At 29.9% G+C, this 25,845-nt stretch overlaps 1 protein-coding gene across 11 annotated transcripts in view; it reads right to left on the reverse strand.

The window, feature by feature from the left end:
• Positions 1–2,938: 2,938 nt before the first annotated feature.
• LOC143252753 (serine/threonine-protein kinase tousled-like 2) overlaps positions 2,939–25,845 on the reverse strand; it is an 84,014-nt gene continuing 61,107 nt past the window's right edge. For 10 of the 11 annotated variants that reach the window (XM_076505381.1, XM_076505383.1, XM_076505382.1 and 7 more), the window contains 12 exons: positions 23,810–23,920; positions 23,385–23,521; positions 20,615–20,773; positions 17,641–17,805; positions 16,649–16,730; positions 11,999–12,090; positions 11,401–11,490; positions 10,278–10,447; positions 8,269–8,407; positions 7,595–7,706; positions 7,003–7,110; positions 2,939–5,849 (listed from right to left, as the gene is read on the reverse strand). In XM_076505381.1, the coding sequence (XP_076361496.1) occupies positions 5,718–5,849; positions 7,003–7,110; positions 7,595–7,706; positions 8,269–8,407; positions 10,278–10,447; positions 11,401–11,490; positions 11,999–12,090; positions 16,649–16,730; positions 17,641–17,805; positions 20,615–20,773; positions 23,385–23,521; positions 23,810–23,920 (1,497 nt within the window). In that variant the 3' untranslated portion in view covers positions 2,939–5,717. The remainder of the gene's footprint in view (positions 5,850–7,002; positions 7,111–7,594; positions 7,707–8,268; positions 8,408–10,277; positions 10,448–11,400; positions 11,491–11,998; positions 12,091–16,648; positions 16,731–17,640; positions 17,806–20,614; positions 20,774–23,384; positions 23,522–23,809; positions 23,921–25,845) is intronic. The other variant, XM_076505388.1, reaches the window with a different exon arrangement.

The following is a 25,845-nucleotide window of genomic DNA, read 5'->3' on the forward strand; positions in this document are numbered from 1 at the left end:
ATACATTCCTTATCGCTTTTTCTCTCTATTTCACGAGAGCATACACTTACGACACAACATTTGATAACGGTCTTTGTAGGGGACTAATCTGGAAATTTGACAGCTCAACCACGGATGCATATTGCGTAGTGGTATTTGTGGCAATAGGATGCGAGTCGTGAATCCTATGGCTCACAATCTGGGTGTGTTAACCGTTAAGCTACGGTTCAATCACAGAAGTTTTCTATATTAATAACAATTTAATACAGTAAAACCTCTCTAAGCCGGAAACTGCATAGGACAGAAACGTGTACACGCCGGAAATATCAAAATTTTGCAGCATTATCTTAAGATTTCTCTTATAAAAGGCCCTCTATACGGCGGAACCTGCGTAACACGGACGGAAAACTATCTTTCGCCTACTTCATCTGTCAACAGTAGGTTTAGAACCTGAGTAATGTGGTAAAAATGTTTTTGATTAAATATTAATTTATGTAATTGATAATTTCTTTAAGTATTAATAAATTCTCGGATATGTTGTTACAGTAAGGATTGGTTAAATATATTCTGTTCTTTTTTTCTTCGGTCATTATGTTTGCAGCTAAATTAGTTTCATGATTTGTAGAAATATATTCGTCTTTTAAGTGCACAATTCTTCTTTTTAAATAATTCTCACGAAAAATAAATTCCTATCTTTTCTAATTTTAAAATTTAGGAAAAATGTACCACAGGTAATAGATAAAAGTGACAATCCGCGCCGTTTCGAAAACTTAGGGAAGAATTAACATCCTGTAGAATGGAAAGCGAATAATAAAGCGTGGATAACAAGTGCTATATTCGAGGAATCTTTGAATAAATTAAACAAAAGAATGGAATAACGATGAAAATTGACTTGTTATTTGCAATTACATTTTTAGGTCAATCAAATGCGTAATAAAGTGCTTCCGAAACTGTGGATTTATTCTTGTTAATGGCAGAGATTGTGGAGAAGTTGTTTCTTATGACAATTCTAGTGAAATCCAAACTTTGAGAAGATTGAATACGAACATGGAAAATTTTGAGAACGTTGACAAGAATGTTTTAACAGAAAGTGGTGGTATTGATTTAAAATCCATAATTGAATCGCAAGATGGTAAGTGTGAGAGATTCAGAAGATGAACAAAATGAAAAGATAGTGAAGAAATAAAAATTCCTACTTCATCGAAAGTGTTAAGTTATATTAACACTATCAAATTGTATGCAAAAATGAAGGAGGAAAAGTCTCTGTTTTTGAATTTCGCTCAAAGCTACTCGAGGGCTGCCTGTGCGTCCCTAATTTAGCAGTGCAAGACTAGAGGGAAGGCACCTAGTCATCACCACCCATCGCCAACCCTTGGGCTACTCTTTTACCAACAAATAGTGGGATTGACCGTCACATTATAACGCCCCCACGGCTGAAAGGGCGAGCATGTTTGGCGCGACCCTCAGATTACGAGTCGCAAGCCTTAACACGCTTGGCCATGCCGGGCCTAGGGGAAAAAGAACTTAATGAAAATGCCGTAGAATTGGCGTTCTCTTTTTACCGCATGAGAACGCCCATTAAAAAAAACAAAAAACGAAACACTTTCTTCAAATAAATTTAAGATTTTGTGTATATTTTGAATGTGTATTTTTGTTCTTATTCTAACAAATATAGCATAAACAGTATAATAACTTCATTGACAAACGTCTTGCTTCCCTTGAGTGTGTTTTCTTATAGCAAGGCCACATCGTGCTATCTTCTGAGCCCACCGAGGGGAATCGAACCCCTGATTTTAGCGTTGTAAATCCGTAGACCTACCGCTGTACTAGAGGGGGGTGGGTTCCCTTTAGTCAAGTAAATATAACGTTCAGCTCAAAAATTACATATAATTAAAGAAATGCATGTTAACTATTTAAGCCAGAAAACCTGCTTAAGTCGGAAATTTTACTCGGTACCGTGCGATTCCGCCTTAGACAGGTTTTACTGTTGTATTATAGTTTTACTGCTTTTTAATGAGTAATTATTATATGTAAAACAAAAAAGCTAGTATTCCTGCTATTATTATTATTAAGTTAGCACTTTACCAGCAGTTTTTCGTTTTCAGGTCAATAGAGCATTCAATTGTGTCTGAACACAGCAATTTTTTAAAGGATGTGTTCAGAGGCCCACGTTCTGCACGAAGAAAAATGTTCGTGAAGCTTGAAGGACACCGAGAGCAATATCCGAGCCAAGATTACAGAAAATTACTTTTCTAACTAAGGTGATCGTATCCCAGAACATCACCCACATAATATGTGATTTGATAAAAATTTCTCTGACAGTTGGCACACATTGAGAGAAAAAATAATTGCTGCATCTATGAAATCATTGTCATGGCAACTCACATTGTTTATCTTGTAAAATATTATACTTTATACAGAGGAATGGAAACATTCTGAATAAAGACAGATTATATAATTACTAGTAACCAACTAAACTCGCAAACGGTTACACAAGTTAATAACATGTACAAGAAATGAAATTTGCTTGCGACAAAACAAGCATATCTTTTCTTAAATAAATATTCGTGCTGTATTTCTAATAACGAAAATAACTATGTTTCTTAAAATTACATTAATATAACTTTTTTTCAACAATTCCTTACAGAATAATATACTCAAGTTTATGATATACTATTGTTAACTTTACAGTGTATCTTTTACGACAGCAAGTATGAAGGAAATTAAATGTTCGTTTCAAAATACATCAGAAAAATATGCATCATGTATATTAACTGTCCAATCACAAGTAGAGCAATTTCAGTTTTGACTAGTATATAATTTTATAATGACTAGTGACCCATGTTTTATCGTAGTGACTAGAAATGCCATTAAAAGAAATTCTATAATTAGTCTCTGTGAAATATTTGTTCAGGTAACTCATTATGTTCTTTCTTTAAATAAAAAAATGAGACCAGACTTTTCTTTTTATCACAGACTTTATGTCTTCAGTTTTCAACATTCAAGGAACTGCTAGCCATTGCTGCTCTATTCAGATGGGTTATCTTTATCATATGGAGTTCTGACTTACATTAACTTAAGGTAATCAATCTTGTATGAGCTTCAATAGAAAATAAATTACTGCTCTCCTGACAGGCACAAACATCTAATATACAATATAATTTGTAAGAAAAAAATTGAAGTCAGAGATGTGAAAATAAGTAAATTAATAATCAGTTGAGAAAAAAAATAAAAGGAAAAAGAGAGACCTCCTGCTTTCTATCACAATTACTTTGCATTATTACATTGCAAACAAATTAATAAAGAAAATAAGCCACTTTATATCCAGTCAGTCTACTGTTTGATTTCTAACATTTTTACTCTGAAAGTTGCTTAGCTGTTGTCAAATCCATCAAAGTTATGGTCATGAATATACCAAAAAATGTTAATCCAGTTGGTACCAAACACTCAGGTTAGTGGGAATTGTTTGAGTTGATATAATATATAACAAATTATTTACTTGGTAGACAACAAAAAGTCTACTTGGAAGATACAGAAATGGCAATGTGTTGACTTAGTATATAACAAAGTAACAGTCAAACAAGTACTAAGATGAGTTCAGTTTAAGTTGAATTGTTAATCGAGGAGATAATGAAACACTAATTTGATAGATTTAGATGTCTGACTTAATAACTCAAAACCAGTAGATTCAATGGCCATGACGTTTTGATTCAGAGAATATTTAGATACAGGTTTAGTAAACACTGATGATGTTCAAGTTCAAATGGAAGTGTTAATTAACCAATTACCTAAAGTTTTGATTTAGTGAAAACTAATCCATCAATTAAGAAGGTAAAGAAATTATAATTAAGGAAGTAATGAAAATTATTATTCAAACAGTTATTAAAAACTGACTCAACAGGAATGAGTTAATTCATTATAAGAATTTTCAAGAGTTAAATCAACAATTATCAAAAGATTAACATTACGACTTGTTTATTTCAGAAAATTGTGCAAAGATATATGTTGGCTATTTGCACTAGACTTTCATAATTTAGAACTGCTAAATTAGACAAAAGGTAGCTAGTCAATGGCACACACCACCAACTCTTGGGCTACTCTAAATTGAATAATGGGATTTGAATGTTACTCCTCTAATGTACCCACAACCACAAAGCAGTTTTTTATGTCAAAAGATGCAAATAATGAATTCTAAGATTCAGCTTGACTTGTTAACCATCAGGTTATGTCTAGTCTGACATTAAGGTGTCGTTTCAAAAGTTATTAACTCAACTTCAGTTTAAAAGTTGATTCAGAGTTAATTCATTAAGGTAAGTATTACTATATGCTGATCATTAGTTTGGTAGTTGCTGTTAATTAACTTTATTTGATACTGATGCACTCTCAGTGATTAATATACCATAAGTTTATTATGTACTAATGCTTACTCCGTGTTAATTACGTAATATACATTAAGTAAATGTTAAGCTTGATTCTGGGTTATTGTATAATAAATTTGAAATTATGAACCAAAAAGTGTTGAATGGTTGAGTATTTGTTGACTGAAAAGTTCATAAGATACTGAGATGTTGCTTTAATTAAATGAAATTGAAGAGCTAGTTCAGTAATTATCAAAGAGATTATCAGATAGTTGGTAAAACGAATGGCTCAGTTAATGTCTTGATAGTACTTACTATCAAATACATTCCTGAATACTAAGTGGTTAACAGAGAAAATAGAGAAGAATTGTGCCAAACATTATCAAACAAATTACTCTTTCAATAGCTCTTGTGGTTAACTGTAAGCTATGGAAGTTCTTGAAGTGTTCAGTTAGCAGTTATTTAAAAACCATAGTGGTAAACTATTAAAAATATTGAGCCTGTAAAAATAATGTTTTACATGATAATTATTTATGTAGATTTAGTATAGAGCTATGACCGAGAAACTAATAAATCGTTAATCCAGAACACTTGTTTTCGTACATGATGAACAATATGATTTAGTAAGGTCTCAAATGCCGGACTAGGAGATCCTGAATAGCTAACTTGGTGAATTGGATATATATTAGTAATTCAGTAAATACTGAATGACTTGATAAACACTGGACTGCAGTTTTTCAGAAGAAGTTGCTCCAATGTTTTCAAAAAATTTCAACTAAATTTATAATAAGAGATCAAACTTTAAACATTATTTCACAGGAAGAGATGGTTGAAACTATTAATTGGTCAGATTAAACCCTTTAGTTTTTAACTTTTTTACACAAAAGTAATATGTTGTAGTTCTCACATTATAGGATTCTCCATACATATGCACACACACATGCATAAAGTATTTATGCTGGTCCTTTCTCATCTGAACTCTGTACAGTTTATATTACATTGAGCACATCTAGGCTCACAAGGGTAGAATTGTCACCTGAGATTAAACACAACTGCTACTCAAACTGGAGAGGAATTTGCATACAAGTGCCACTAACTTCTTAGTTCCAACACATTATTTTCCTTCTAAACATTAGAATTTCTCAACTTATTGACTGCTGTTGAAAATGCAGAGAAAAACATATCTGGCATACAGTGTTTAGAAGAAAGGTAGATGGAGGTACCATGTATTCATTACACCATTCTTTGGCACCAGCTCTCTCCAGCATCGCTCCACATCAAGGCAGAGCTTTTGTATTTAGAATGGCATGTTGATAAGCTAAACAGCTACTGCAGGTTTGAGAAATAAAATCCTCAAAATTATATTCCTCTTAAAGGAGGCTATGATCTATCTGTTGAACTGGCTTGCCGACTATATTTGCCATAGTTGGATTTGAAATAGTCATCATTTGCCATGCCAAATACATCAATGCGATCCTCTTTCCGGTACTGGAGACAGCGGCGGATGAATTGCTGGAAAAAAAATAAAACTACATAAGAATCAAATTATTCCATAAGTGGTGAAAACGCTTCCAAATTATTCCAACAAATATCACATATCAAATAATTTTTTTTATCATTCTCATCAACTTTGAAAAACTGAGCAATTAAGGTTCTTTTACAAAAATAATATTTTGCTATTAGTTTTAATATTTGTAGCATATAAGAAACAAGGGGAAGTTACATATTTGGGATTAAAATGTATAAAAATTTTTCTAATATTTGAAATTAAATTTAGTTATAAATTAACAATAACTAGTGTGCTTAACATAATTATTTATTAATAATTAGTTGTACATTTGGATGTATATATACATTATAAATTGTGTCATTTAAAATATCAATAAATCTATAAAATTACAGACTAGTATAAATAAAAACTTTTACTTTTTAAATACCTGAATTCTTTAAAATATCGGAACTTCTGTTTATCATAATAAGAGAGAAAGCACATTCACTTCTTTATTATCTAAACAGCTTATAATAGTTCACAAACTTTGAAAAGAAAATACTTCTTAGCAATACAACAATATTATATAATTTTTCAAACTTAATATAAATATTTGAGGAAAGAAAACAAAGTTTTGTGTTAACCATAACTAGTCAAACATTACTTTGAAAAGCAAATACTTAAAATTATCGTTTTTCAACTACGCTCTAAATAATACATTATGTTGCAAATACATACATAACTGTTAGCTTAAATTAAGTAGCAATGGTCTGCTGTCACAAAGAGTTGAGTTTTATAGTTCACAATCTCTTTCAATCCACATAACTTTTATATGCTTTTGTCAGTGAAAAGTAAAATTTAACATTTTTATATACTTTGTTGTATTTCTAACAAACTACTCAAGGACTATCTGAGCTAGCTGTCCTTAATTTTGAAGTGACAGACTAAAAGATAGTCAGTCAACACTACCCAGAGCCAGCTCTTGGGCTTCTACTGACAAAAAAGTTGTGGAATTGACCATTGGAATATAACAATTATACTACCAAAAGGGCAGGCAAGATTTAAATTTATGACCTGCAGATTACAAGAGTTATAACCATTAGGCTTTGCCAGACCTATCTCATTTAAAAGAAACTAATACCAAATTCATAACAACATAAACAAATCATTACAAACCTTAGCTTCATTACTGACAGCAGGCTTGGCAGGGAAGTCAACTTCTGTAGCCTTTAAAATGGTATTTTCTTCAAGAATTGTTGCTTGCGAAAGGTTATGACCGAATGGCTGCAAGAGTTTTTGTTTTTTAAAGCAATAGATCAGAAAATTGAGTTTTAGGCACAGCTAACACATTCTATGGAAGGGCTATGGAAAATTAAGGTAAATATTATTTATATTTATATGTTTATTTTGCTTTTATCAAAGTAAAACATTCTATTGCTGAAACTAATGTAATATTTACAATGGTTCTTATACTATCATTTATAAAGAAGCAATGCAAACATTTCACCAATATTAATTACTTTGAATTCTTACATTTTTGCCATTAATACTTTCTATTTTTCCATAAAACTGGTATAAAAGATAATTTACACAAAGATACAAAAATGCTTGAACTGAAAAAAGTACTAACTGTATGGATGAGAATGTTTCAGAATTCCCCAATTAATTTCAACATGTCTACCTCACACCTAGGAAAATTTTCAACAGATTTTATGAATATATAGAACTCTTCTTTTGTTTTACAAATAAAAGAAAGTTAACTCCTTACCTTCCTGCCATACAGACACTGGTAAAAAATTACTCCAACACTCCAAACATCTACCTTTGAAGAGATTTTAGGTGGATTTTTGCCAACAACAAAACATTCTGGAGGAAGATACCTGAAGAAGAATTTTTAGGAGTTGTTTTCCAAAAATCAAAAGAACAAATAGAAAGATATAAAGTTAAATAAAGTATAACATAGCAAAGAGCCATGTATATATATTTTCTGTTTATTGCCCAACTGTACTGCAGTAGATCTCTCTTCTTTCAATGTATGCTGGATAACAAGCTAATCAACTAACTTTGATGAACAAAAATTCTACACTGCCTTAGGACAATTCACAGCACATCCTTATTGTGTTCTTCACATTTTAAATTAGAAATAAAATTTTCGTATATAAAGAAAACAAAAAATGTGCAGGGAGATCACACTTAAAATAATAATTTTTTTTCTTTCCTCAAACTAGCTTTTCATAAGTAATGAAATTATCTGAGTAACATAAAAGGTGAACTGCATATAAGTTCAGACTGTTTATTATACAAAGAGTAAGAAAAAATGTTGAAGAGATAATGTCAAAATATTTTTCTAAAAGAGTAATCACAAGAGACTTAAAGTCAGCATCCATATTTATTTAGCTACTACAATAAAATAAAGTTTTATATATTCAAAATCAAACATACCAATATGTCCCAGCACCTTGAGAAGTCAGGTCCATGCCATGTTCAGGGTTATAATTTTCATCATCCATGACTTTGCTAAGTCCAAAGTCTGTTATCTTGATTCCCCCACTAGTAGTGCCACTGTCTAGTAAGATGTTTCCTGATGAATAAAAAACATGTTCAACAGTTACAAAAGTACATGAAACACCATGAATTTCATACACAAGTAGGGCTACTGGCCTTACACATTTTCTTTTTTTTTAATATACTAAGTCACAATTTAAAGCTTAAATTTAACATTTTATAAGGAATAACCCTTGTTTCAACAAGTTTGTTCAGTAGCTATACTAACTACCTATAACATTTTAATAAAACTTAACTGAAGTACGATAAAGACACGAGTTAAGACTTTTTCTACCCAAAAATTTATGAAACTCTCCTGTTATATCTGTTATTAGTACAGAGTAAACAACTAAGCATTGAGAATTCCACCTCTAGATCTATTACAGAGGAAAATAACCTGAAGTAACAGTACCCTCTTATAAACATTTGCTAATAATGTGAAAAAGAATACAGAAACTTGAAGCAAAACTAATGTATCATGAACAAGTCCAGAGGAAACATTTCTTATGTCCTTTCTGTGACTACACTGGTTATAAAAACAGTTTAGATGAGATAAACATAACAGGAAAAACATTAGAACTTATTACGCATGTTAAGACAACACACACATCATTCTCTTTTATAGTCCACGCACAATTTTAAAAAATAATGTAGATAGTTAGAACAAGAAACTACTGAATCAGTATTAATTTTTCAAGTGTAGATTTTTCTCAAATTTTACAAATTATGTATTCATATCGCATTCATGTCATTAGAAAGAATACAAAATATCTTATATCTACAAAAGTTGATTTCATTTTTACTCAATGATTAAAATGGAAGCATTATTCAACTCATCCACTCAAACTGTGATATCAGATATCAAGAAACTAAGTGTTATTGATGTTTTAATCACATAATATTGATATATTATGTTTAGACAATGTGAACTGTATCAAAGCAATTAGGCTTTTTATATATGTAAAAACAGCTTGTTTGGGTTGAGAAAATATTCTACGTAGAGGAGTGAACAACGTTTCGACCTTCTTCGATCATCGTCAGGTTCACAAAGAAAGAAAGAGGTAACTGACTGGAAGCTGACCACATGTTTGAAAGGGGTTGTGTAACTGAGTGTTGGAATGTAGAGGGCAGTGTTAGATGTTTGGATATATAATTTTATATTATTTATTTTATTATTTTTAATATAGGTATAAAGGTGTTCCTTTGTATTGGTTTATTTTGGGTTTAAGTAAGGCTTCTTTAATTTTGCATTTGTTTATACTTGTTTACTTATACAATAACTTAAACCCAAAATAAACCAATACAAAGGAACACCTTTAATACCTATATTAAAAATAATAAAATAAATAATATAAAATTATATATTCAAACATCTAACACTGCCCTCTACATTCCAACACTCAGTTACACAACCCCTTTCAAACATGTGGTCAGCTTCCAGTCAGTTACCTCTTTCTTTGTGAACTTTACGATGATTGAAGAAGGTCGAAATGTTGTTCGCTCCACTATGTAAAATATTTTATCAACCTAATTTTTTGACACTACTCTTGTAACCCCCTTGATGAAATATAGTATGAAAATACAAGGTAACACAAGGAAACTGTTACAAATTTCCTCAAAATTACATAAAGATCATTACTGAATGAAATATTAAGTGTGTATCTTTTTGGCTTATAGTTTTATTCATACTGATTATTACGTATTAGAATTGGATAAAAACAATGCATCAAGTTCTATGTTGTGTATAACACAACAGCAAATAACTTTTATTCATGAATTTTTAATAAGAATTACTGATAGAAAAGTTTATACAAAATAAAGCACATTTCAATAATGATCATCATATAAGTTTGCAGCAAAACTATGCAACCCACAAGAAAGCAAAACAAGTAATAATATCAACTAACCAGGTTTGAGATCATAATGAATGACAGGAGGCTTGATCTCATTCAAGTATTTGAGGGCATATACCACCTGCATAATGATACAACGAGCTTCTTTCTCTGGGATGCTCTTGTGTTGCTTGAGGCAGAAGTCCAAGTCGTGACCATCACAATACCCTAACACAGTGCAGAACCTAGAGATGAACCAAAAATTAAGGACCACATAATAGGAAGGACGTATGGATTTTAAAAAGAAACTGTAACAGGAGTAGAATGGTTAATTTAGAATCTTGCACTATAGAGTTTTATGTATAATTTAAGAATGGCATATTACTTCAATATGATGCACAATAACTTTGAGCTAAAGAAATAAAAAAACAATGATTGAGTACATTACATCAAAAAATTTTGAATATGTACATCAACAAATCACATGACAAATACAGCCAGTATAAAGTTGTGGTGAAATAGCATGTATCAGAACTACATTTTCTTGATGATAAGAAACCTACTTGAAATAAAAATGTATCTCAGAACAAAGATGCTAACCTGAGGATGACATAGGAAGGTCAAAACGTTGCTCTCTGCTTATCAATAAAAGTATTAATATCCATACCAGCCATTCTGAGATACAGAACTACATTTTGACTTTGTTGTTTCATAGGTAGTTGGATACCACCAAAAACTGATCAAATTTGGGATATGTATATAGCAATTCTTCACTGCAATTTATTTATATGGCAATCAAAAGCTGTTGGTTATTTGTCAAGCACTAATTTTATCCCTCTTTAACAGAACATTTTCTTTGTCAGTATTATGCACTCTAATGTTCACAAAATGCAATAACATTTTAATAAATATGATACAGTTTTATTAACATCATTTAAAATTAATATATTACACTAAATAAGTGTGCTTGGACATAACTTATTATAATTGATGAATAAACTTTTTAAAAAAGCAGTACTTTTTAAAAAATAGCCAGCCTTATTCAGTTATGAAAATAATTGATATTATTTTACGTATTTTGATAGTTAAAATTCTACCAAAAAGAAAAAAAATGTTAAATCAGTATAAAGATATTTACACAGTAATACATTTGCAGTTAAATTCATTTTTCTTTCAGCGACGAAACATTTGAACTTACGAATTGGCATCAATCTCAAACACATCATACAGCTTGACCACTCGTGGATGATCTAAAGCCTTGTGAATATTGTATTCTCTTAAAGCATGCCTGTCAAAATAAACTTACTGTTTAGTAAAGTATGTACAAAGAAATACAGTTGTTTTTCTCTCTCTTCAAGGGAATTAAATGGTCCAAACTTTCTCAGTTCTCAATGCATAAAACTTATATTCTTTTTACTCCATTTTATGTTCACTAAGTTTCTACTGTAATGTAAAATCTTCTACTGGGATGTTAAAATTATAACTTTGCCCAGTCTTCTAACTTGTTAAAATATATATACTTTATAACACCATTAAAAATATTCTACATACATTTAAATTACAATGCTTCATTTAAATTTATGATACACTTTATTTCACTGTTATTATATAGCTCACTGAATATTGTTATCAAAATTCTATTATATCAGCTTTATAACTGCAACCTCATTTGTACGTAATTTAAAATTTTAAATTTGCTAAAATATTTTAACCTTATGTTATTTACTTTTATCAAGTTGAATATATTTAATATTTCATTGTTTCAGTCTTTTATCTTACTTAATCTTTTATCTTACTTGATGTAGTTAGCCTTCTTATCATCCTTCCAGTCTTTGTTTAACTGATGAATCTTACAAGCTACATAATGTTGTTCTTTAAGATCAAAAGCCTGTAAACAAACAGAGAAATATAAACACAAGTACATTTGGAAACTGGTCTAAGAGCTGATTAAAAAAAAAAGGTGTTACAAAGGGTTGAGTATGTTATATTCAAATGATTTGAGTCTCACAAACTTATGACAGTTTATGCCACCACATCCAGTGATGTTTTATCTGATGAACATGCATCGTAAAAATTGTCTTATACCATAGTTTCCACTGCAAAAAGCTCTGGCATAAGGGATCATGTCCAAAGCACACCACTCACCAATAATTACTTTTGATAATCCATCTAGTGAACAAGAACAATTTCAACAGCCTATTGTAGATCTCTTTCTAGATGGTACTCAAGTCCCAAGTTATTTTTATTTATTTATTTGATTGTTTTTCAATGCCATTAAATATAAGCAATGTTCCTTACTTAGAAATTTTAAATTACCAACATGGTTTTTATGATCTGGGTATATAAATATTTTGAACTCGAAGGAGCTGTTGCATATTCTTCAGAAAAGCAAATTATTCAAATTTTTATTTATCAGTAATCTCAAATTATCTTTAGTGGCATCATGTTACCTACAAAACCCCAAACAATATTGAAATGTGGTTTTGATACATGCCATTCCCTTTGACTTTATATTGGTTTGTCATATGACTTACTAAGATGTATATTCAAAATCATTTTAATGAGTGAAAAAAAGCATAAAAATAAATCTTATCACAAAGGTATCAAAAAGTCAAACAAAAATAAAGATAATCAGAGAGAAAAGAAGTTATAACTTACACAAAAAGTATTGCTTAAGTTTTCAAAAACTGAGTTCTCACTTAAGACTCATACCAAATGTTCAGTACATATATATATATATATGTGTGTGTGTGTGTGTGTGTGTGTGTATAAATAATAAAAAAGTAGCATTTTGTTATTTCCACTTTCAATTAATTTCATAAAACCCACTGTGAGAATTCAAAACTAAATCAAACTTGGAAGAGCACTTTTGCAGTTTCTTACAAATTGTTTTTTTACAGAAGATTTGTTTGTTTTTGAATTTCACGAAGATTATCTGTGTTTGCTATCTATAATTTATCAGTGTAAGACAGCTAGTTATCACCACCCCACTGCCAAATCTTGGACTATTCTTTTACCAACAAATAGTGGGATTAATTGTCACGTTATAACACCTCCATGGCTAAGAGAGCAAACATATTTGGTGTGGTGGGGATTCGAAACCACGACCTTCAGATTATGAGTTGAGCACCCTTATCACTTGGCCATGCTAGGCCTATTTCCAGAAGGATTTGCTGTTTTATTTGTAATGTTTGAATTACCGTAAAAAAATCTACTTATTTCTAATATTTCTTTGTCACTCTTGGATATTATTTAAACTAATATGTTGGAAATAAACACTAAACACAACAAACAGAAAAAGAAAGAAAAATGAAAAACCTAATTTTCAGAGTAGACATTTCTCAAGCACATTTTTTAAAGTAAAAACTTTTTCAATTAATTTTACAGTAAGAACTCAATGTGTATTAATTACAATACTTAAAGATAAGCTAACATGAGCCCACTTCAATAACATTTGACTATACAGTGAATTATTTATTTCATTTGAATTTAAATGTGTCAGATCATTTATTTATCAGAAATTTGCAGCAGCCATTCATCCTTTTCCACCACTAAAAATGTACAAATTTGGTTTTATTTTAAAACATTTTACACCCTTGTGCAAATTAATTGAAACAAGACGGAAAGTTACGATTTGTTTCAATTTTTTGCATTTTATTTCTGTGAATCCAAAAATTACTCACAAATTAATACATGATATGACTGCCTTTATTTTTCAGAAGATCATTAATCCTCTTTGGCATCGAGTCCATGAGTTGACTGCAATCTTTACTAATTTTTGGATCGCAGTACCACACCTCAATTATGGTCTTAATTAGCTTATCTTTTGTAGTACTGTCTTTTCCCCAAAGTCTTTCTTTACAAATTGCCCAAAGATTTTCAATAGGATTTAAGTCTGGAGAGTTTCCAGGCCAGTCCAGCATCTTTATTCATGTTGTAGTCATAAAATTCTTCACAAGTTTCGATGTGTGGCACGGAGCCAGATCTTGCTGAAAAATGCCAGATTCATCTGGAAATCTCTTTTTCAATTCTGGAATGACTCTTCTCTGCAAAACTTCGATGTACTGTGGTCCTTGCATCATACCTTCTATGATATGTAAGCCTCCAATGCCATAATAGCTGAAAAAGCCCCAAAACATCTTCTTCAAGGGATATTTTACGAACTGATTGATGTGAGATTCTCGAAGTTTCTCACCTGGAGATCTGCAAACATGCAGACTTCTTTAACCCCGTACTAAGAAATGAGTCTCATCATTGAATAACACCTTTCTCCATGGTTCTTATATTTCAGACCCCATTGATACCGTTTTCTCTTCATTAAGTTGGTAGGAAGTTTTTTGACTGGTCTCCTTGCCCTTCTAATGCAATTTCGAATGCCGTAATATTCCTTAAAGTTTCGTCATATATCCCAAAAATAGATCGACCACACTACAAAACACAGCTAATGACACCGTCTGTGTGAAAAATGACTGTTAAAGGAAATCAGCAGGTCCAGCGAGCCTACACTAGCTGCCACGCTGAAAATATTGTAAAATGACCATTTGTTACAATTAATTTGCACAAGAGTGTATATCTTAGTACCCTTTGAAGCAAACATTGTAAAAAGTCTTAATGGAAATTGTTTTTCACAAGATAAAATTTTCTTTAACAAAATAATTATTTAAAAACTAAATAAAACTTCAACATAATGTTTTATGTTGCAATGAAAGAAATGTAAAATATGGTGTAGCATATAGTAGGTAGAAGAATTTTATTCATTGTTTTGTAATCTTGATAAACAACATAGCCAATTATCCTATAAATACTTGGAAGTAAAACAGGTTTCATAAATCAAATAATAATATAAACACTTAAATTTAAATTCTCTTTCTAACCTATTTATAAGTATATGCAACATTCATTTTCAATTTTGAGTGCCATTATGTAATTCTAATTAATGAGCCAGAGTTTACAATGGTAACTTCAACAATATCATGTCAAAACTGAATGAAAACAATACTATTTAACACATGAAAGACATGTTTACTTAAATTTAAATTATCTTTCTAACCTATTTATAAGTATATGCAACATTAATTTTCAATTTTGAGTGCCATTATGTAATTCTAATTAATGAGCCAGAGTTTACAATGGTAAATTCAACAATACCATGTCAAAACTGAATGAAAACAATACTATTTATCACATGAAAGACATGTTTTCAAAATCAAGTTTATCCAAATTAATGATATATATATATCATTAAAGACATCAATAAAGTTTTAAGTATGAGCTGTAACTACATGTTGAATGTACAGAATTAACTGGATTATTACTAAATTTATACATAAACAAGTGCATAGTATACCAGAACATAACTATGAGTAGTAATTCTGTGTATACAGTTATGTGATTTCAGACATGAACAAAAATTATATATATGTATGTATGTATGTATGTATGTATATATATATATATAAGAATTCTGATTTTAACTTTCATGGTTTCAAAAAAGTAAACAATTCATGATATTTGTCAAATATTAATATTATTTATGAAATTATTATATAAAAGAACAATCGACTTGAATTACATGAGATGAAAGAGCAACAAATATGAATAAAAAAAGCATTTTTTCTTTTTTCGTATACCTTCATCAGTAAGTACTTTAACAGCTCATAAATACACTTTGTATAAAGAAACAGAAATTAAGTGATTGTGATGTTTTATTAGCCATTTAACCTAGAATGAAAGGCAACAATATTTATAACAAATGAAAATTCAAAATTTGTACATTTTGATACTTTTATTGCATCACAATACAAGATGCTCAGTCAGGTATGTGAAATCTCCAAGCTACCATGTAGAATATCCATATAAAGTGTTTAGATAATTATATACAAATGATGTTAATGCAAACCAACATGCCACTTGACAACTTGTTTGGTGTTTCTTAGTTAATGTGATGCCACAAAAAATTGATCAATTCTGAAAATAGTAAGTAATATACAATTCTGATCCAATATTCATACACTCATAAAAGTGTGTTCAGATGAGGAATTTAGAATGTTCCAGATGAGAATACCCCTTGTACTTAATGACACTGAAAAAATAAACAAATATGACTCAACTTGGGGCATCAAGAACATCTTGATTGCATGACATATGAACTTGTTTTAGCTAACAGTGTAAACAACTAGCTATCCTCTCAATTCAGAAAATTCAATGACAAAATAAATGCATAAAAGATAAAGATCAGTCAGCAGTTCAATTTAAGACAAATAGGGAAACAGACGATGTTCAGACAATGTAAAAAACAACAACAACTAAGTTATTAACTGAAATTAGTTACACAAGGTAAAGACAGGGGTAAAAAAGTACTTATACAAAAATGTATCTTATGTATTTCACTATATCCTCCTATTCTATACAATTGTTAGGAAAAACTTTAAGGCCCACAAATGTACCTTATGTACTTCACTAAATCCTCCTTTTCCAAGTAGAGTCAAAAGAAGATATCTTTCATTCAGCACTGTATAATTGTTAAACCTGCAAAGAATTTCAGGGAAATATTACTTAACATGCCAACTTCCTTTGCTAACTACTATAATTATACTTATATGAAAATAAAAACACACAGAGAAAACAATCCTCTGTTCACTGCATTTAGTCTCTTTTTGTGTTGTTATATTTGTTCTTCAAATTAATAATTAATCAAAACATCTAATTTAAAATCATTAATTACTATATTGTAACTCACCAGTAAAAATAAACTAATACTTTTTCCTAAAGAAGTTTTTTTATGTATACAGTAATTATGAATATTGAATAATAATAAAAATCACAAAAGTAAACCTATCTGTAAGGTTGTTTGAGAGTATTAATACAATGAAATATACAAGCCTCCATCCTTCATTTTGGGCAAGTAAATTGTTACTATAAATTTTCAGGCTTCTTAATAATATGTTTTTTTCTTGTATCTAAATATTTACATTGGGGCATGTTATGATGATTATCAGAAAAATAATAAATCCAAATACAGACTTTTCTAACTTGCAAAAGTGTATGAAAAATTGGTTCAAATTTTATTTAATTTTATAGCTTTAATATTTATATCACTTCAAAATCTTAGTGACAACATCATAAATAGTATGATACATTACTTTTGATGAAAATTAATTTTTTTTTTCTTTTTTACAATGTAGCTTAAATTTTCCAAAATATAACAAAACCAGTAAAATACATCAATAAATCCCATCACATGGTTATTTATCAAGAATCGACTCAACTACAAAACAAGATAATGTAAGGTATAAATGACAAGTATAATTCCTACAACAAAATACAAGTAACCAAGGAAACAAATCTCAAAAGCTACATTAAGAAAATAAGATTATTTCATTTTTTTGTAATTATTAAACAGATAACCCACAAGACCAAAACAAACTTTAGGCTTAACCTTGATTGATCTTCATTAAGTAATCTCTTTAGTTCTCGAATATGAAGGTTTCTCTCTCTCTCTAGTTTCTCTAGCTCTAGCTGCAAATCAGCATCCTCTTTCTTAAGTGCAGCCTGCCTTAGCTTGAGAATTTCTTCCTGTTCATAATAGTCATGCCACGTTCGTCTGAAAATAATTTTTAAAATCTCTATTCTATATAGTTTAAAATTACTACATCCTCACAAACAAGAGGAAATAACAAAATGCATATTTTAAAACTGAGTAATCATTAACCTAAATTAAAAGTCACACAATATATAGTGGTACTTTCAGTTGCTAAAAAGTACCTTACTAGCTATTGCTAATGGTTAGTCTTATACCTCATTTAGCAGAGCACTTCCCTGATATGCAAGAGGGTTCAAGCTTAACTCTAGAGCAAATGAAACACAGGGATCTTTAATTATCAAAGAAGTTTGAAAACATGGTCATAGTTCAGTATAATACTTTTAGCTCTGCAAATACCAGCAAATTACCAAGTTTATATAATATTCTGGATTCAAAAATCATTTTAACAGTTGTTGTTCACTGCTTTAGACAACTGACTGGAGCACGTTTGTGTAATTTGTGACTTATTAACGTTTCTTTAAAATAAAACATGTTGATTTCAGACAAAGTTGTTTTCAACATCTGCAAAACAAAATATTATTTCCTAGTGTTTGAAAGCAAACATTGATTAACTTTTTCCAATCTGACGTTTTTCAACTGCACTTGTGCATATGACACCATCAAACTTCCATATATTCATCTTAACTTTTCTTCCCAAACCATGGTCAAAATAAAAAAAAAAAGCACTTCAGTGTACAAGCTTAGAATTTTATTATTCTTTATTATGAACAAATAAAAAAAAATTTGAAGCTGTCAAGCAAAATGTTAATTCTTTTGTACCACTACACAGATATTTTTAGATAGCATCATTGTCATTCAAACTTTTGACCACAGTATATTGTGCATAAAATACAGTGATCACAATATATATTTTATACCTTTCTATACTTCTAACTGAAATTGTTGAAAAGCTATCAACTTTAAATTTTAGTAGAGTGAAAATGATAAAATTGGATTAATTAAACCTCTTGTTTTATGATTTCCAAATATCAATCATATCACCAGAAAGCATGAATTATTTTTTCTTGCATTTTATTTAGCATAAAAGTATATTTCATTTTTACATGGACTGTAAACATCATCAAATAATCCAACTTCAGCTGACTTTCACTCAGCTTCTACCTTACAGAGAGGTTACAATTTGATTTTATTGGTTCAAGTAATCCTATTTATATATTTTTTGACACGACTGCTGCTCTTTCTTGCTTTCTCTGTTCAAAATCAGTATTAACAATTTGAATAAACTTTATTCTCAGGAAAACAGGCAATCATTACTTTGTGAGAGTTGAGTTAGTGCTTGAAAGGGCCTACACATATTTTTTGCTCATGTTTGTTAGAATTAGATAGATAAAAAACAAATATCAAGTACAGGGTGTAACTAAAGAAATACAACCATGTAATTCTCAACATCTTGTAGCCAATCTCAAGCAGTTTTTATTGACATGTCAGTAGACTAGTACATGCACACCATTAGTAGCTTTTAGTTAATGGCACCCACGAGAAGGGGAATTTTCCCCCAAAACATTTCACAACAACAATTGTATGTATTATAATGTAAACTTAACACTGTACTTAAACTAAATATCTTTAGCAATTTTTTTAAAAATGCAAATTTATTTTTGGGTTTAAGCATATATTACACATATACTTTCCCTCTGTTAACTTACACTGTAAAAGCTGACCTCCTACATACATGTTTTGCCCCCCTTGAAAATATTTCTGGAAGTGTACATGCTCTGACCACATCTAACCAGTATTTGATTTCAGTCCACATTCGTTGCAACATATCCACAGTTCTATTGGCTTATCCTGGTCTTTAGTTCTGTGACATTTGCTATAGGTGTGTGAAACATGATGTCCTTAACATACTCCCAAGGGAAAAAGTCTAGTATTCATATAGAGGCTACAGAATGGACTCACCCTGAAAGCTAAATGATGCATTGAACCTTTTCTTCCATGGTTGCCATTTTATAGAATAACACTACTCACTGGAGTGAAAAAAAATGTCAATAAAAAATGTTCAAATTTTGCTAAAAGATGTTGGAAATTGCATGGTTGTATTTCTTTAGTTATTAATATAATTATTTATTAAAATAATAATATAATTGTGGACAACCCTGTACATAGCATTTGTTGTAAAACTTTCATAAAATTAATACAATTACTTAATTTTAAGAACACAGATTTGAGAACACAGCACTAATATTTGTACCAATGAAATATTTTCATAGAACCTTTCAAGTTGCAAAAGTGGAAGAAATTTTTTTTGGTCATTGGCTAAATATATATAATGTAAAAGAGAAGTCCATAGTAATATCATATTTTTGTTTACTTATATAACTAAGAAAATTAGAATTCAGGAAAAAAATTCAATGGTTATCATGCTTCATGTTTAAAATACACAACATAATAAAAGTTTGATCCAAATTGTGCCTCATAAATCAAAATAGGAGAATTGGGCTGGAAGGGGTTAAGTGAGAACATTCTATGCTTTTTAAGAAATTAACCAAATGCCCAAATTATTCTCAAATTGTGCAGTAATTTCTAAGTATATATACGTGAAAAAATTTTTAAAAAATGGCATAGGTGTTGGTAACAAACACTACTTTTGCAGCTTTCTCATTAATAATTTTCTTATCAAGAATTATTCCTTATGAAGATACTCTAATGCATACAATGCAATGAAATACATACATACAAGAGAGAACCTTTAACTGCTAAGACTAACATATTTTGATTGATGAATCTGAGAAACCAGTATGCATCCTTACAAAATTTCTAGAAAGTAACTAAATTGAAAAATCACATAAAAGCTTTTAAAATTACTTACTCTTTTGGAGCATCAGGTTTCAAGAAATCTCCATTTAAAAATGGTGAACTTCCATTGCTAGCTTTAGTCTTCTGTTGAGCAGTACTTGTCTTCTTTTTCCCTAGAGATTTACGCTGCCTTTCTATTTCTTCTCTTTCAGCTGCTATAAGTTCTTGCTTCCTTAAAAAATGTTAGCAGATTAAAGTGATGCTATATATAAAAAGATAAACTTTCACAAACAATGCAGATTTTATAATGTAGCATCTTCTTGAGTATAAATTTCTGCCTGAACTATCTCCTTTAATGTAACATGTTATCAAAATTTCACTCAACAGCACCATTTATCAACATTCCTGAACAATTAACACAATGCTATTTAATAATGTTTCCTAAAAGTTAAAATATAATACAGTATTTCCTAAAAGAACAGTATGAAAAAATCTTCATGGGAATGTAAAACATACAGTCATGATATAAGATGTAATATAATGGGTGTTAAAAGTTTAATTTTAAATTAATTCCACCATCTAATACATTCATGATACTGTACAGAATCACTTCATTCTGTAACAAAATATTTTCAGTTCAGCCACATAATTTTATTTTTACTATGTTTTTCACAAAACTACACTTGGGAAACAAATGCATGCTTAGAGTAACATTTAGAGAACTTCTATTAGTTTGTTTTAACACAATACATAAAAAAACTGTACTTAATAACCTAACCAACAAAGATTCCTCAAACACACCAACATGCTTGTCTGATACTATTATGCAAAATACAAAAACGAAAAAGTTGAAACCTCCAAGTTTACATTATTTTTATAACCAGACTTTCTCCTTTAAACATGTATTTTTTGTTTATTTAGAAAACCTAGCTGTTTCCAAAAATGTTTTGGAATTACTGATGCCCACCAGTAAGCCACACTTAACCACTGTCTTGTATGGTGACTTGACTGACCACCAAATTGTCTTGAAACACTACATAATATCCAAATACTTGAGACAACTCATCATATCAATAAGCATACAGACACAACCAGTGTTTAACATATAATTGTACTTATAACTCAGCTAACAACACATTTTCAGCTACTTACACTCATGACATAAATAATTTATCATGCTAGCCAAAGGAAATATACAAAAGGACTGTGTTTTAAAGAGAAACATTTGGTGTAGCTTTTATATATAAATCAACATCTCTTTATACCATTTCACTGTAAGAGAGTTAGTGACTTCTCAGAATTTTGGCTAAACAACCAAACCATCTTCCACAAGTAAAGTCATAAAAAACATTCTATAAATGAATATATTAATTTTGGTGGATAACAAGAACCTCAAGTATCAGCTTACATATTTTGTCACCTAATTAAAGTTATTATATTTTCACAAAAAATGAAAGTTTTCTGTATATACATTATTCAAATTAATGAGTAAACCAAAAAAGAAATCTCTGATACTTAAATTTCATATTTTACAAATGTTTTATATCAACTTGAAGTTTCTTTAATTTACTTTAAATTGCCAAGAAAATTTAGAAAATAATACGAGGTTGAGTGTTTGCTAAGATATTCCAATTTGTTTATCAGACACATAGTTTTGATTCTGGTAATAATATTATAAAACAATTAGAAATCCAAGTTTGGAGCTTTCACAAACTTTACAAAATAGTATTAATCATGTCATAAAATCAGCTAGCTCAATGAGGCTAAATTATCATCTTATTATATGTCAAGTGGGAATAAATTATATCAACAAATTTATTACTTGTGCTTACAAAATTCATTAAGAAATCTGAAGATTCTGTAAATTGTAGTACAATCTTAAATATTTTAGTATTTTACATTTACAGAAGGTATTTTTTTAAAGTTTTGATCAAAATCTGTTTACAAAACCATAAAGCCAATTCATGTCAAAATATAGCATGCAGTTTTATTAATGTGGAGCAAGTGATCATTTATTGCAAGTATAACAAAACTATTCAGATCTTAAATAAGAACAAACTTGTGCACAGTGATAGTAAACTAGTTTGACAATTCTGAACATAAAAGCATGTATGCCTTTAGAGTCATGAATATTCAAAATGGTAAAAAAAAACTTTTATCTAAAAATCACTGAGCTCTTGTGCAAGAAAAACATGCTTTTGTGTAATATGAGCACTTGTCATCATATTTCAACACATCTCCAGTGTTCATCGCATTTCTATAATATTTCATGCAAAAGAAATTTATCAGTAAGTTCAACTCAGTTATTATTAAACTTCATTAAATAATTTTATTCAAAAAACTATGCTAAACACTAGCACTCATTGTTTCATAGAAATATCAACAAAAGGGTTAGAAACAAAAAAAAGACTGAAAAACTTCACATTCATCAATGTTTTGTATAAAAGCAGTGTTTTATTAGATTGAAGGTCATCGCAGTACCAACACTCTCAACAAAACCCACACACAATCAGTTTGTTAGTAAGTTTCAATATGAAAACTATTGTGTTTCACAAAAGCACATGCACCCATCAACACGTTTCACACAGTCTCACTTCTCATGTAAATTCTTAACGAATTTTTAACATATCCCTCTTACAATTTTCTACTGGATTTTGTTTTTCTTTAACTTTTAACAAAACAAAAATGGAAATGGTTAAATTTTTAATACTACTCAGACGTTTTTACATTGCAACTGTAGGAGAGATAAATAATGACTGTATTTTTAAAGTTTTTTGAGAAAAAAAATCACCTCAATCAATTCAAATTTCTTACTAAATGAAGATTGTAATGTGCATACACACTTTAATAGTTCTGTAAAGACATGCCCATCCACCCAGTTTTCAACAAATGTTGCTCCTTGTCTTTGGGTAATAAACTGTCCCAGCCTCAACCGGTTTTGCATACATTTTTGTCTGGCTTGTTTCTTTTCCATCTTGGACTAGGAATAAAAATATAAATTCACTATTGGAGTAAAGCTATGGAAAAATGTACTTACTAGTTCTAAGCTAGACCCTACAAATACTGTGAGCTTTCACTGACACTTTCTCATAAATATTTTATTTACCTGCAAACAAGAAGCTATTAGAGAAAAATTAATCTACATTTATGTTTCATATTAAGTAATTGTAAAATTACTACAGTGTTTCAAAGCCTATTTTATATAGAAAACACCAAACATAGTTGAAATTTAGAAAAATATTATGACCAAGGTCTTACAGATTATTACCTTTTCAATTAATAGTTGTTTAGTTACATCTGTACATTTTTTCAGCTGTTCTTTTTGTTTTTCTATTAGTTTCTGTTGAGTTTGGAGTTGTCTATGGAGTTCTTCTTTTGTCTGAAATAGGTACATTTATTATATTCCTCACAGTACTAGAACAAAAACAGTATTTTCGATTAAAGTAGAATATTTATATTAATTACCTACATGTTTATACTTCATAGATTATTACAAAGATTTTATATTCCAAATTGAAATATATTAGATACATAATATAATAAAAAAATGTTTTGATGTAGTAGAAGTTTCTAGATGGTAGAGTCAAACAATACAAATATTATTTAATTAATGCAACATTTAAAATCAGTTTTACAATATTAAGTATCAATAAAAAAGAATTATTTTTGCTTTCAGTTACATGATAGATTTAATTTGAATTCATTTTGCCATATCCAAAATAATTAATAATGGGAAAATTAGTAGTTTTGTTCAGATATCAGACAGTAAATGCATACTAAAAATATGCCTCAGGTGTGGGTTACTTCTTTCTCATAGTTTTGAACTTACTATTTGTGCCATTGATATTTTAAGAATGTAATAATGACTAAAAGTTGTGAATGAGCAAGTAGCCTCTTCAGGTTCTTCAAGGGAATGTGGTATCAGTAAATAATATGTTACATTCCTCCAATGAAAGTGTTGTTTGGATTTGCTTCCCATTGTTGTTGCTGCCAATTGCAGTGGAATTAAAATATATAGCTATGATGTCTATTAAGTTAGATTACAACTATTTGTCTTATAACTACCAGGGAAGGCAGCTAGTCATCACCATCCACTGTTAACTCTTTGGCTACATTTTTACCAACGAATAGTGGCATTGGCCATCACATTTTAATGCCCCCACAACTGAAAGGGCAAGCATGTTTGATGTGACAGGGATTCGAACCCGCGACCCTCGGATTACAAGTCGAGGTCCTTAACCACCTTGACACAGTCCAACATGTTGGACCAGCACCAGTGAGCTTTATAACATACCTCCTATTATGTGTATGATGCATGTGCAAGTAATATCATACTGTGAGATAATCTAGTGATGAAAAATGTTACCTGATTATCCGATTCAAATTAATATCAACTGGATACCATTTCATCAGAGAGTACATTATCTAATCAAATATTTGTCCTACACCTAATAATGAGCTAAGATCAAGCAAAATTCTTTCAAATACTTAAGATGCATTTGAAATGGATTTGTCACAAGCACTTATGTATTACCAGCTATAATAATATTTAAATAATACTAGTTTATACCAAGACTTAGAAATGTAATACATGGACTGTTCTTACTGCAATAATAAGCAAAACAAATGTAAATAGCTTACTATGTGGATTGTTAAGCAATGTATTTATTTTAGCCATCATATTTTTTAAACCTGTAGCTCCCTCTACTTATAGCTTTGCTATTTTTAGAAAAGTAATAACTGTGCAGTATATCTTGAAGTATTACTAAAACATGTAGCATTAGTCTATTTAACACTGGTAATCCATAATATAAGCACAATTACAAAAAAAAGTCTTCATAATTAGAAACAGTACACATGAGAATAATGACCTACAACACATAATTTTGTTTAAAAAATATATCTAATTCAGGATGATTAGAAACCCATTTGAAACAAAAATGTATTCTAATGATGGCTGATTTAAAACTTTAATTAAAATAAAGTACAGAACAACATTTTTATCATCTTAGTTTATGTCCAGGTTAACAAAGAGTGTTTGCAACTGACTGTTGCTGGGCACATGACTCATTACATAATATTATCCGTAATATTATTTATCAGTTACAGTAAAGAAATTTGTTAAAAGACATGTGACTGTGAAAAAAAACAAACAGAGAAGGATTTTTCACAGACTGAAAAAACTGTGCCCTCTAAGTGAATACATTTGTTTCTAGTCAGGTGACTTGAAGATGTTTTTATACAACATAGTTGAGCAGTTAATTTTTGGGGTGGGTGGGGGTTGGGGTAGGTTCATCATTCAAA

This window comes from Tachypleus tridentatus, chromosome 6 (genome assembly GCF_004210375.1).
Source record: "Tachypleus tridentatus isolate NWPU-2018 chromosome 6, ASM421037v1, whole genome shotgun sequence".
Taxonomy (NCBI): domain Eukaryota; kingdom Metazoa; phylum Arthropoda; class Merostomata; order Xiphosura; family Limulidae; genus Tachypleus; species Tachypleus tridentatus.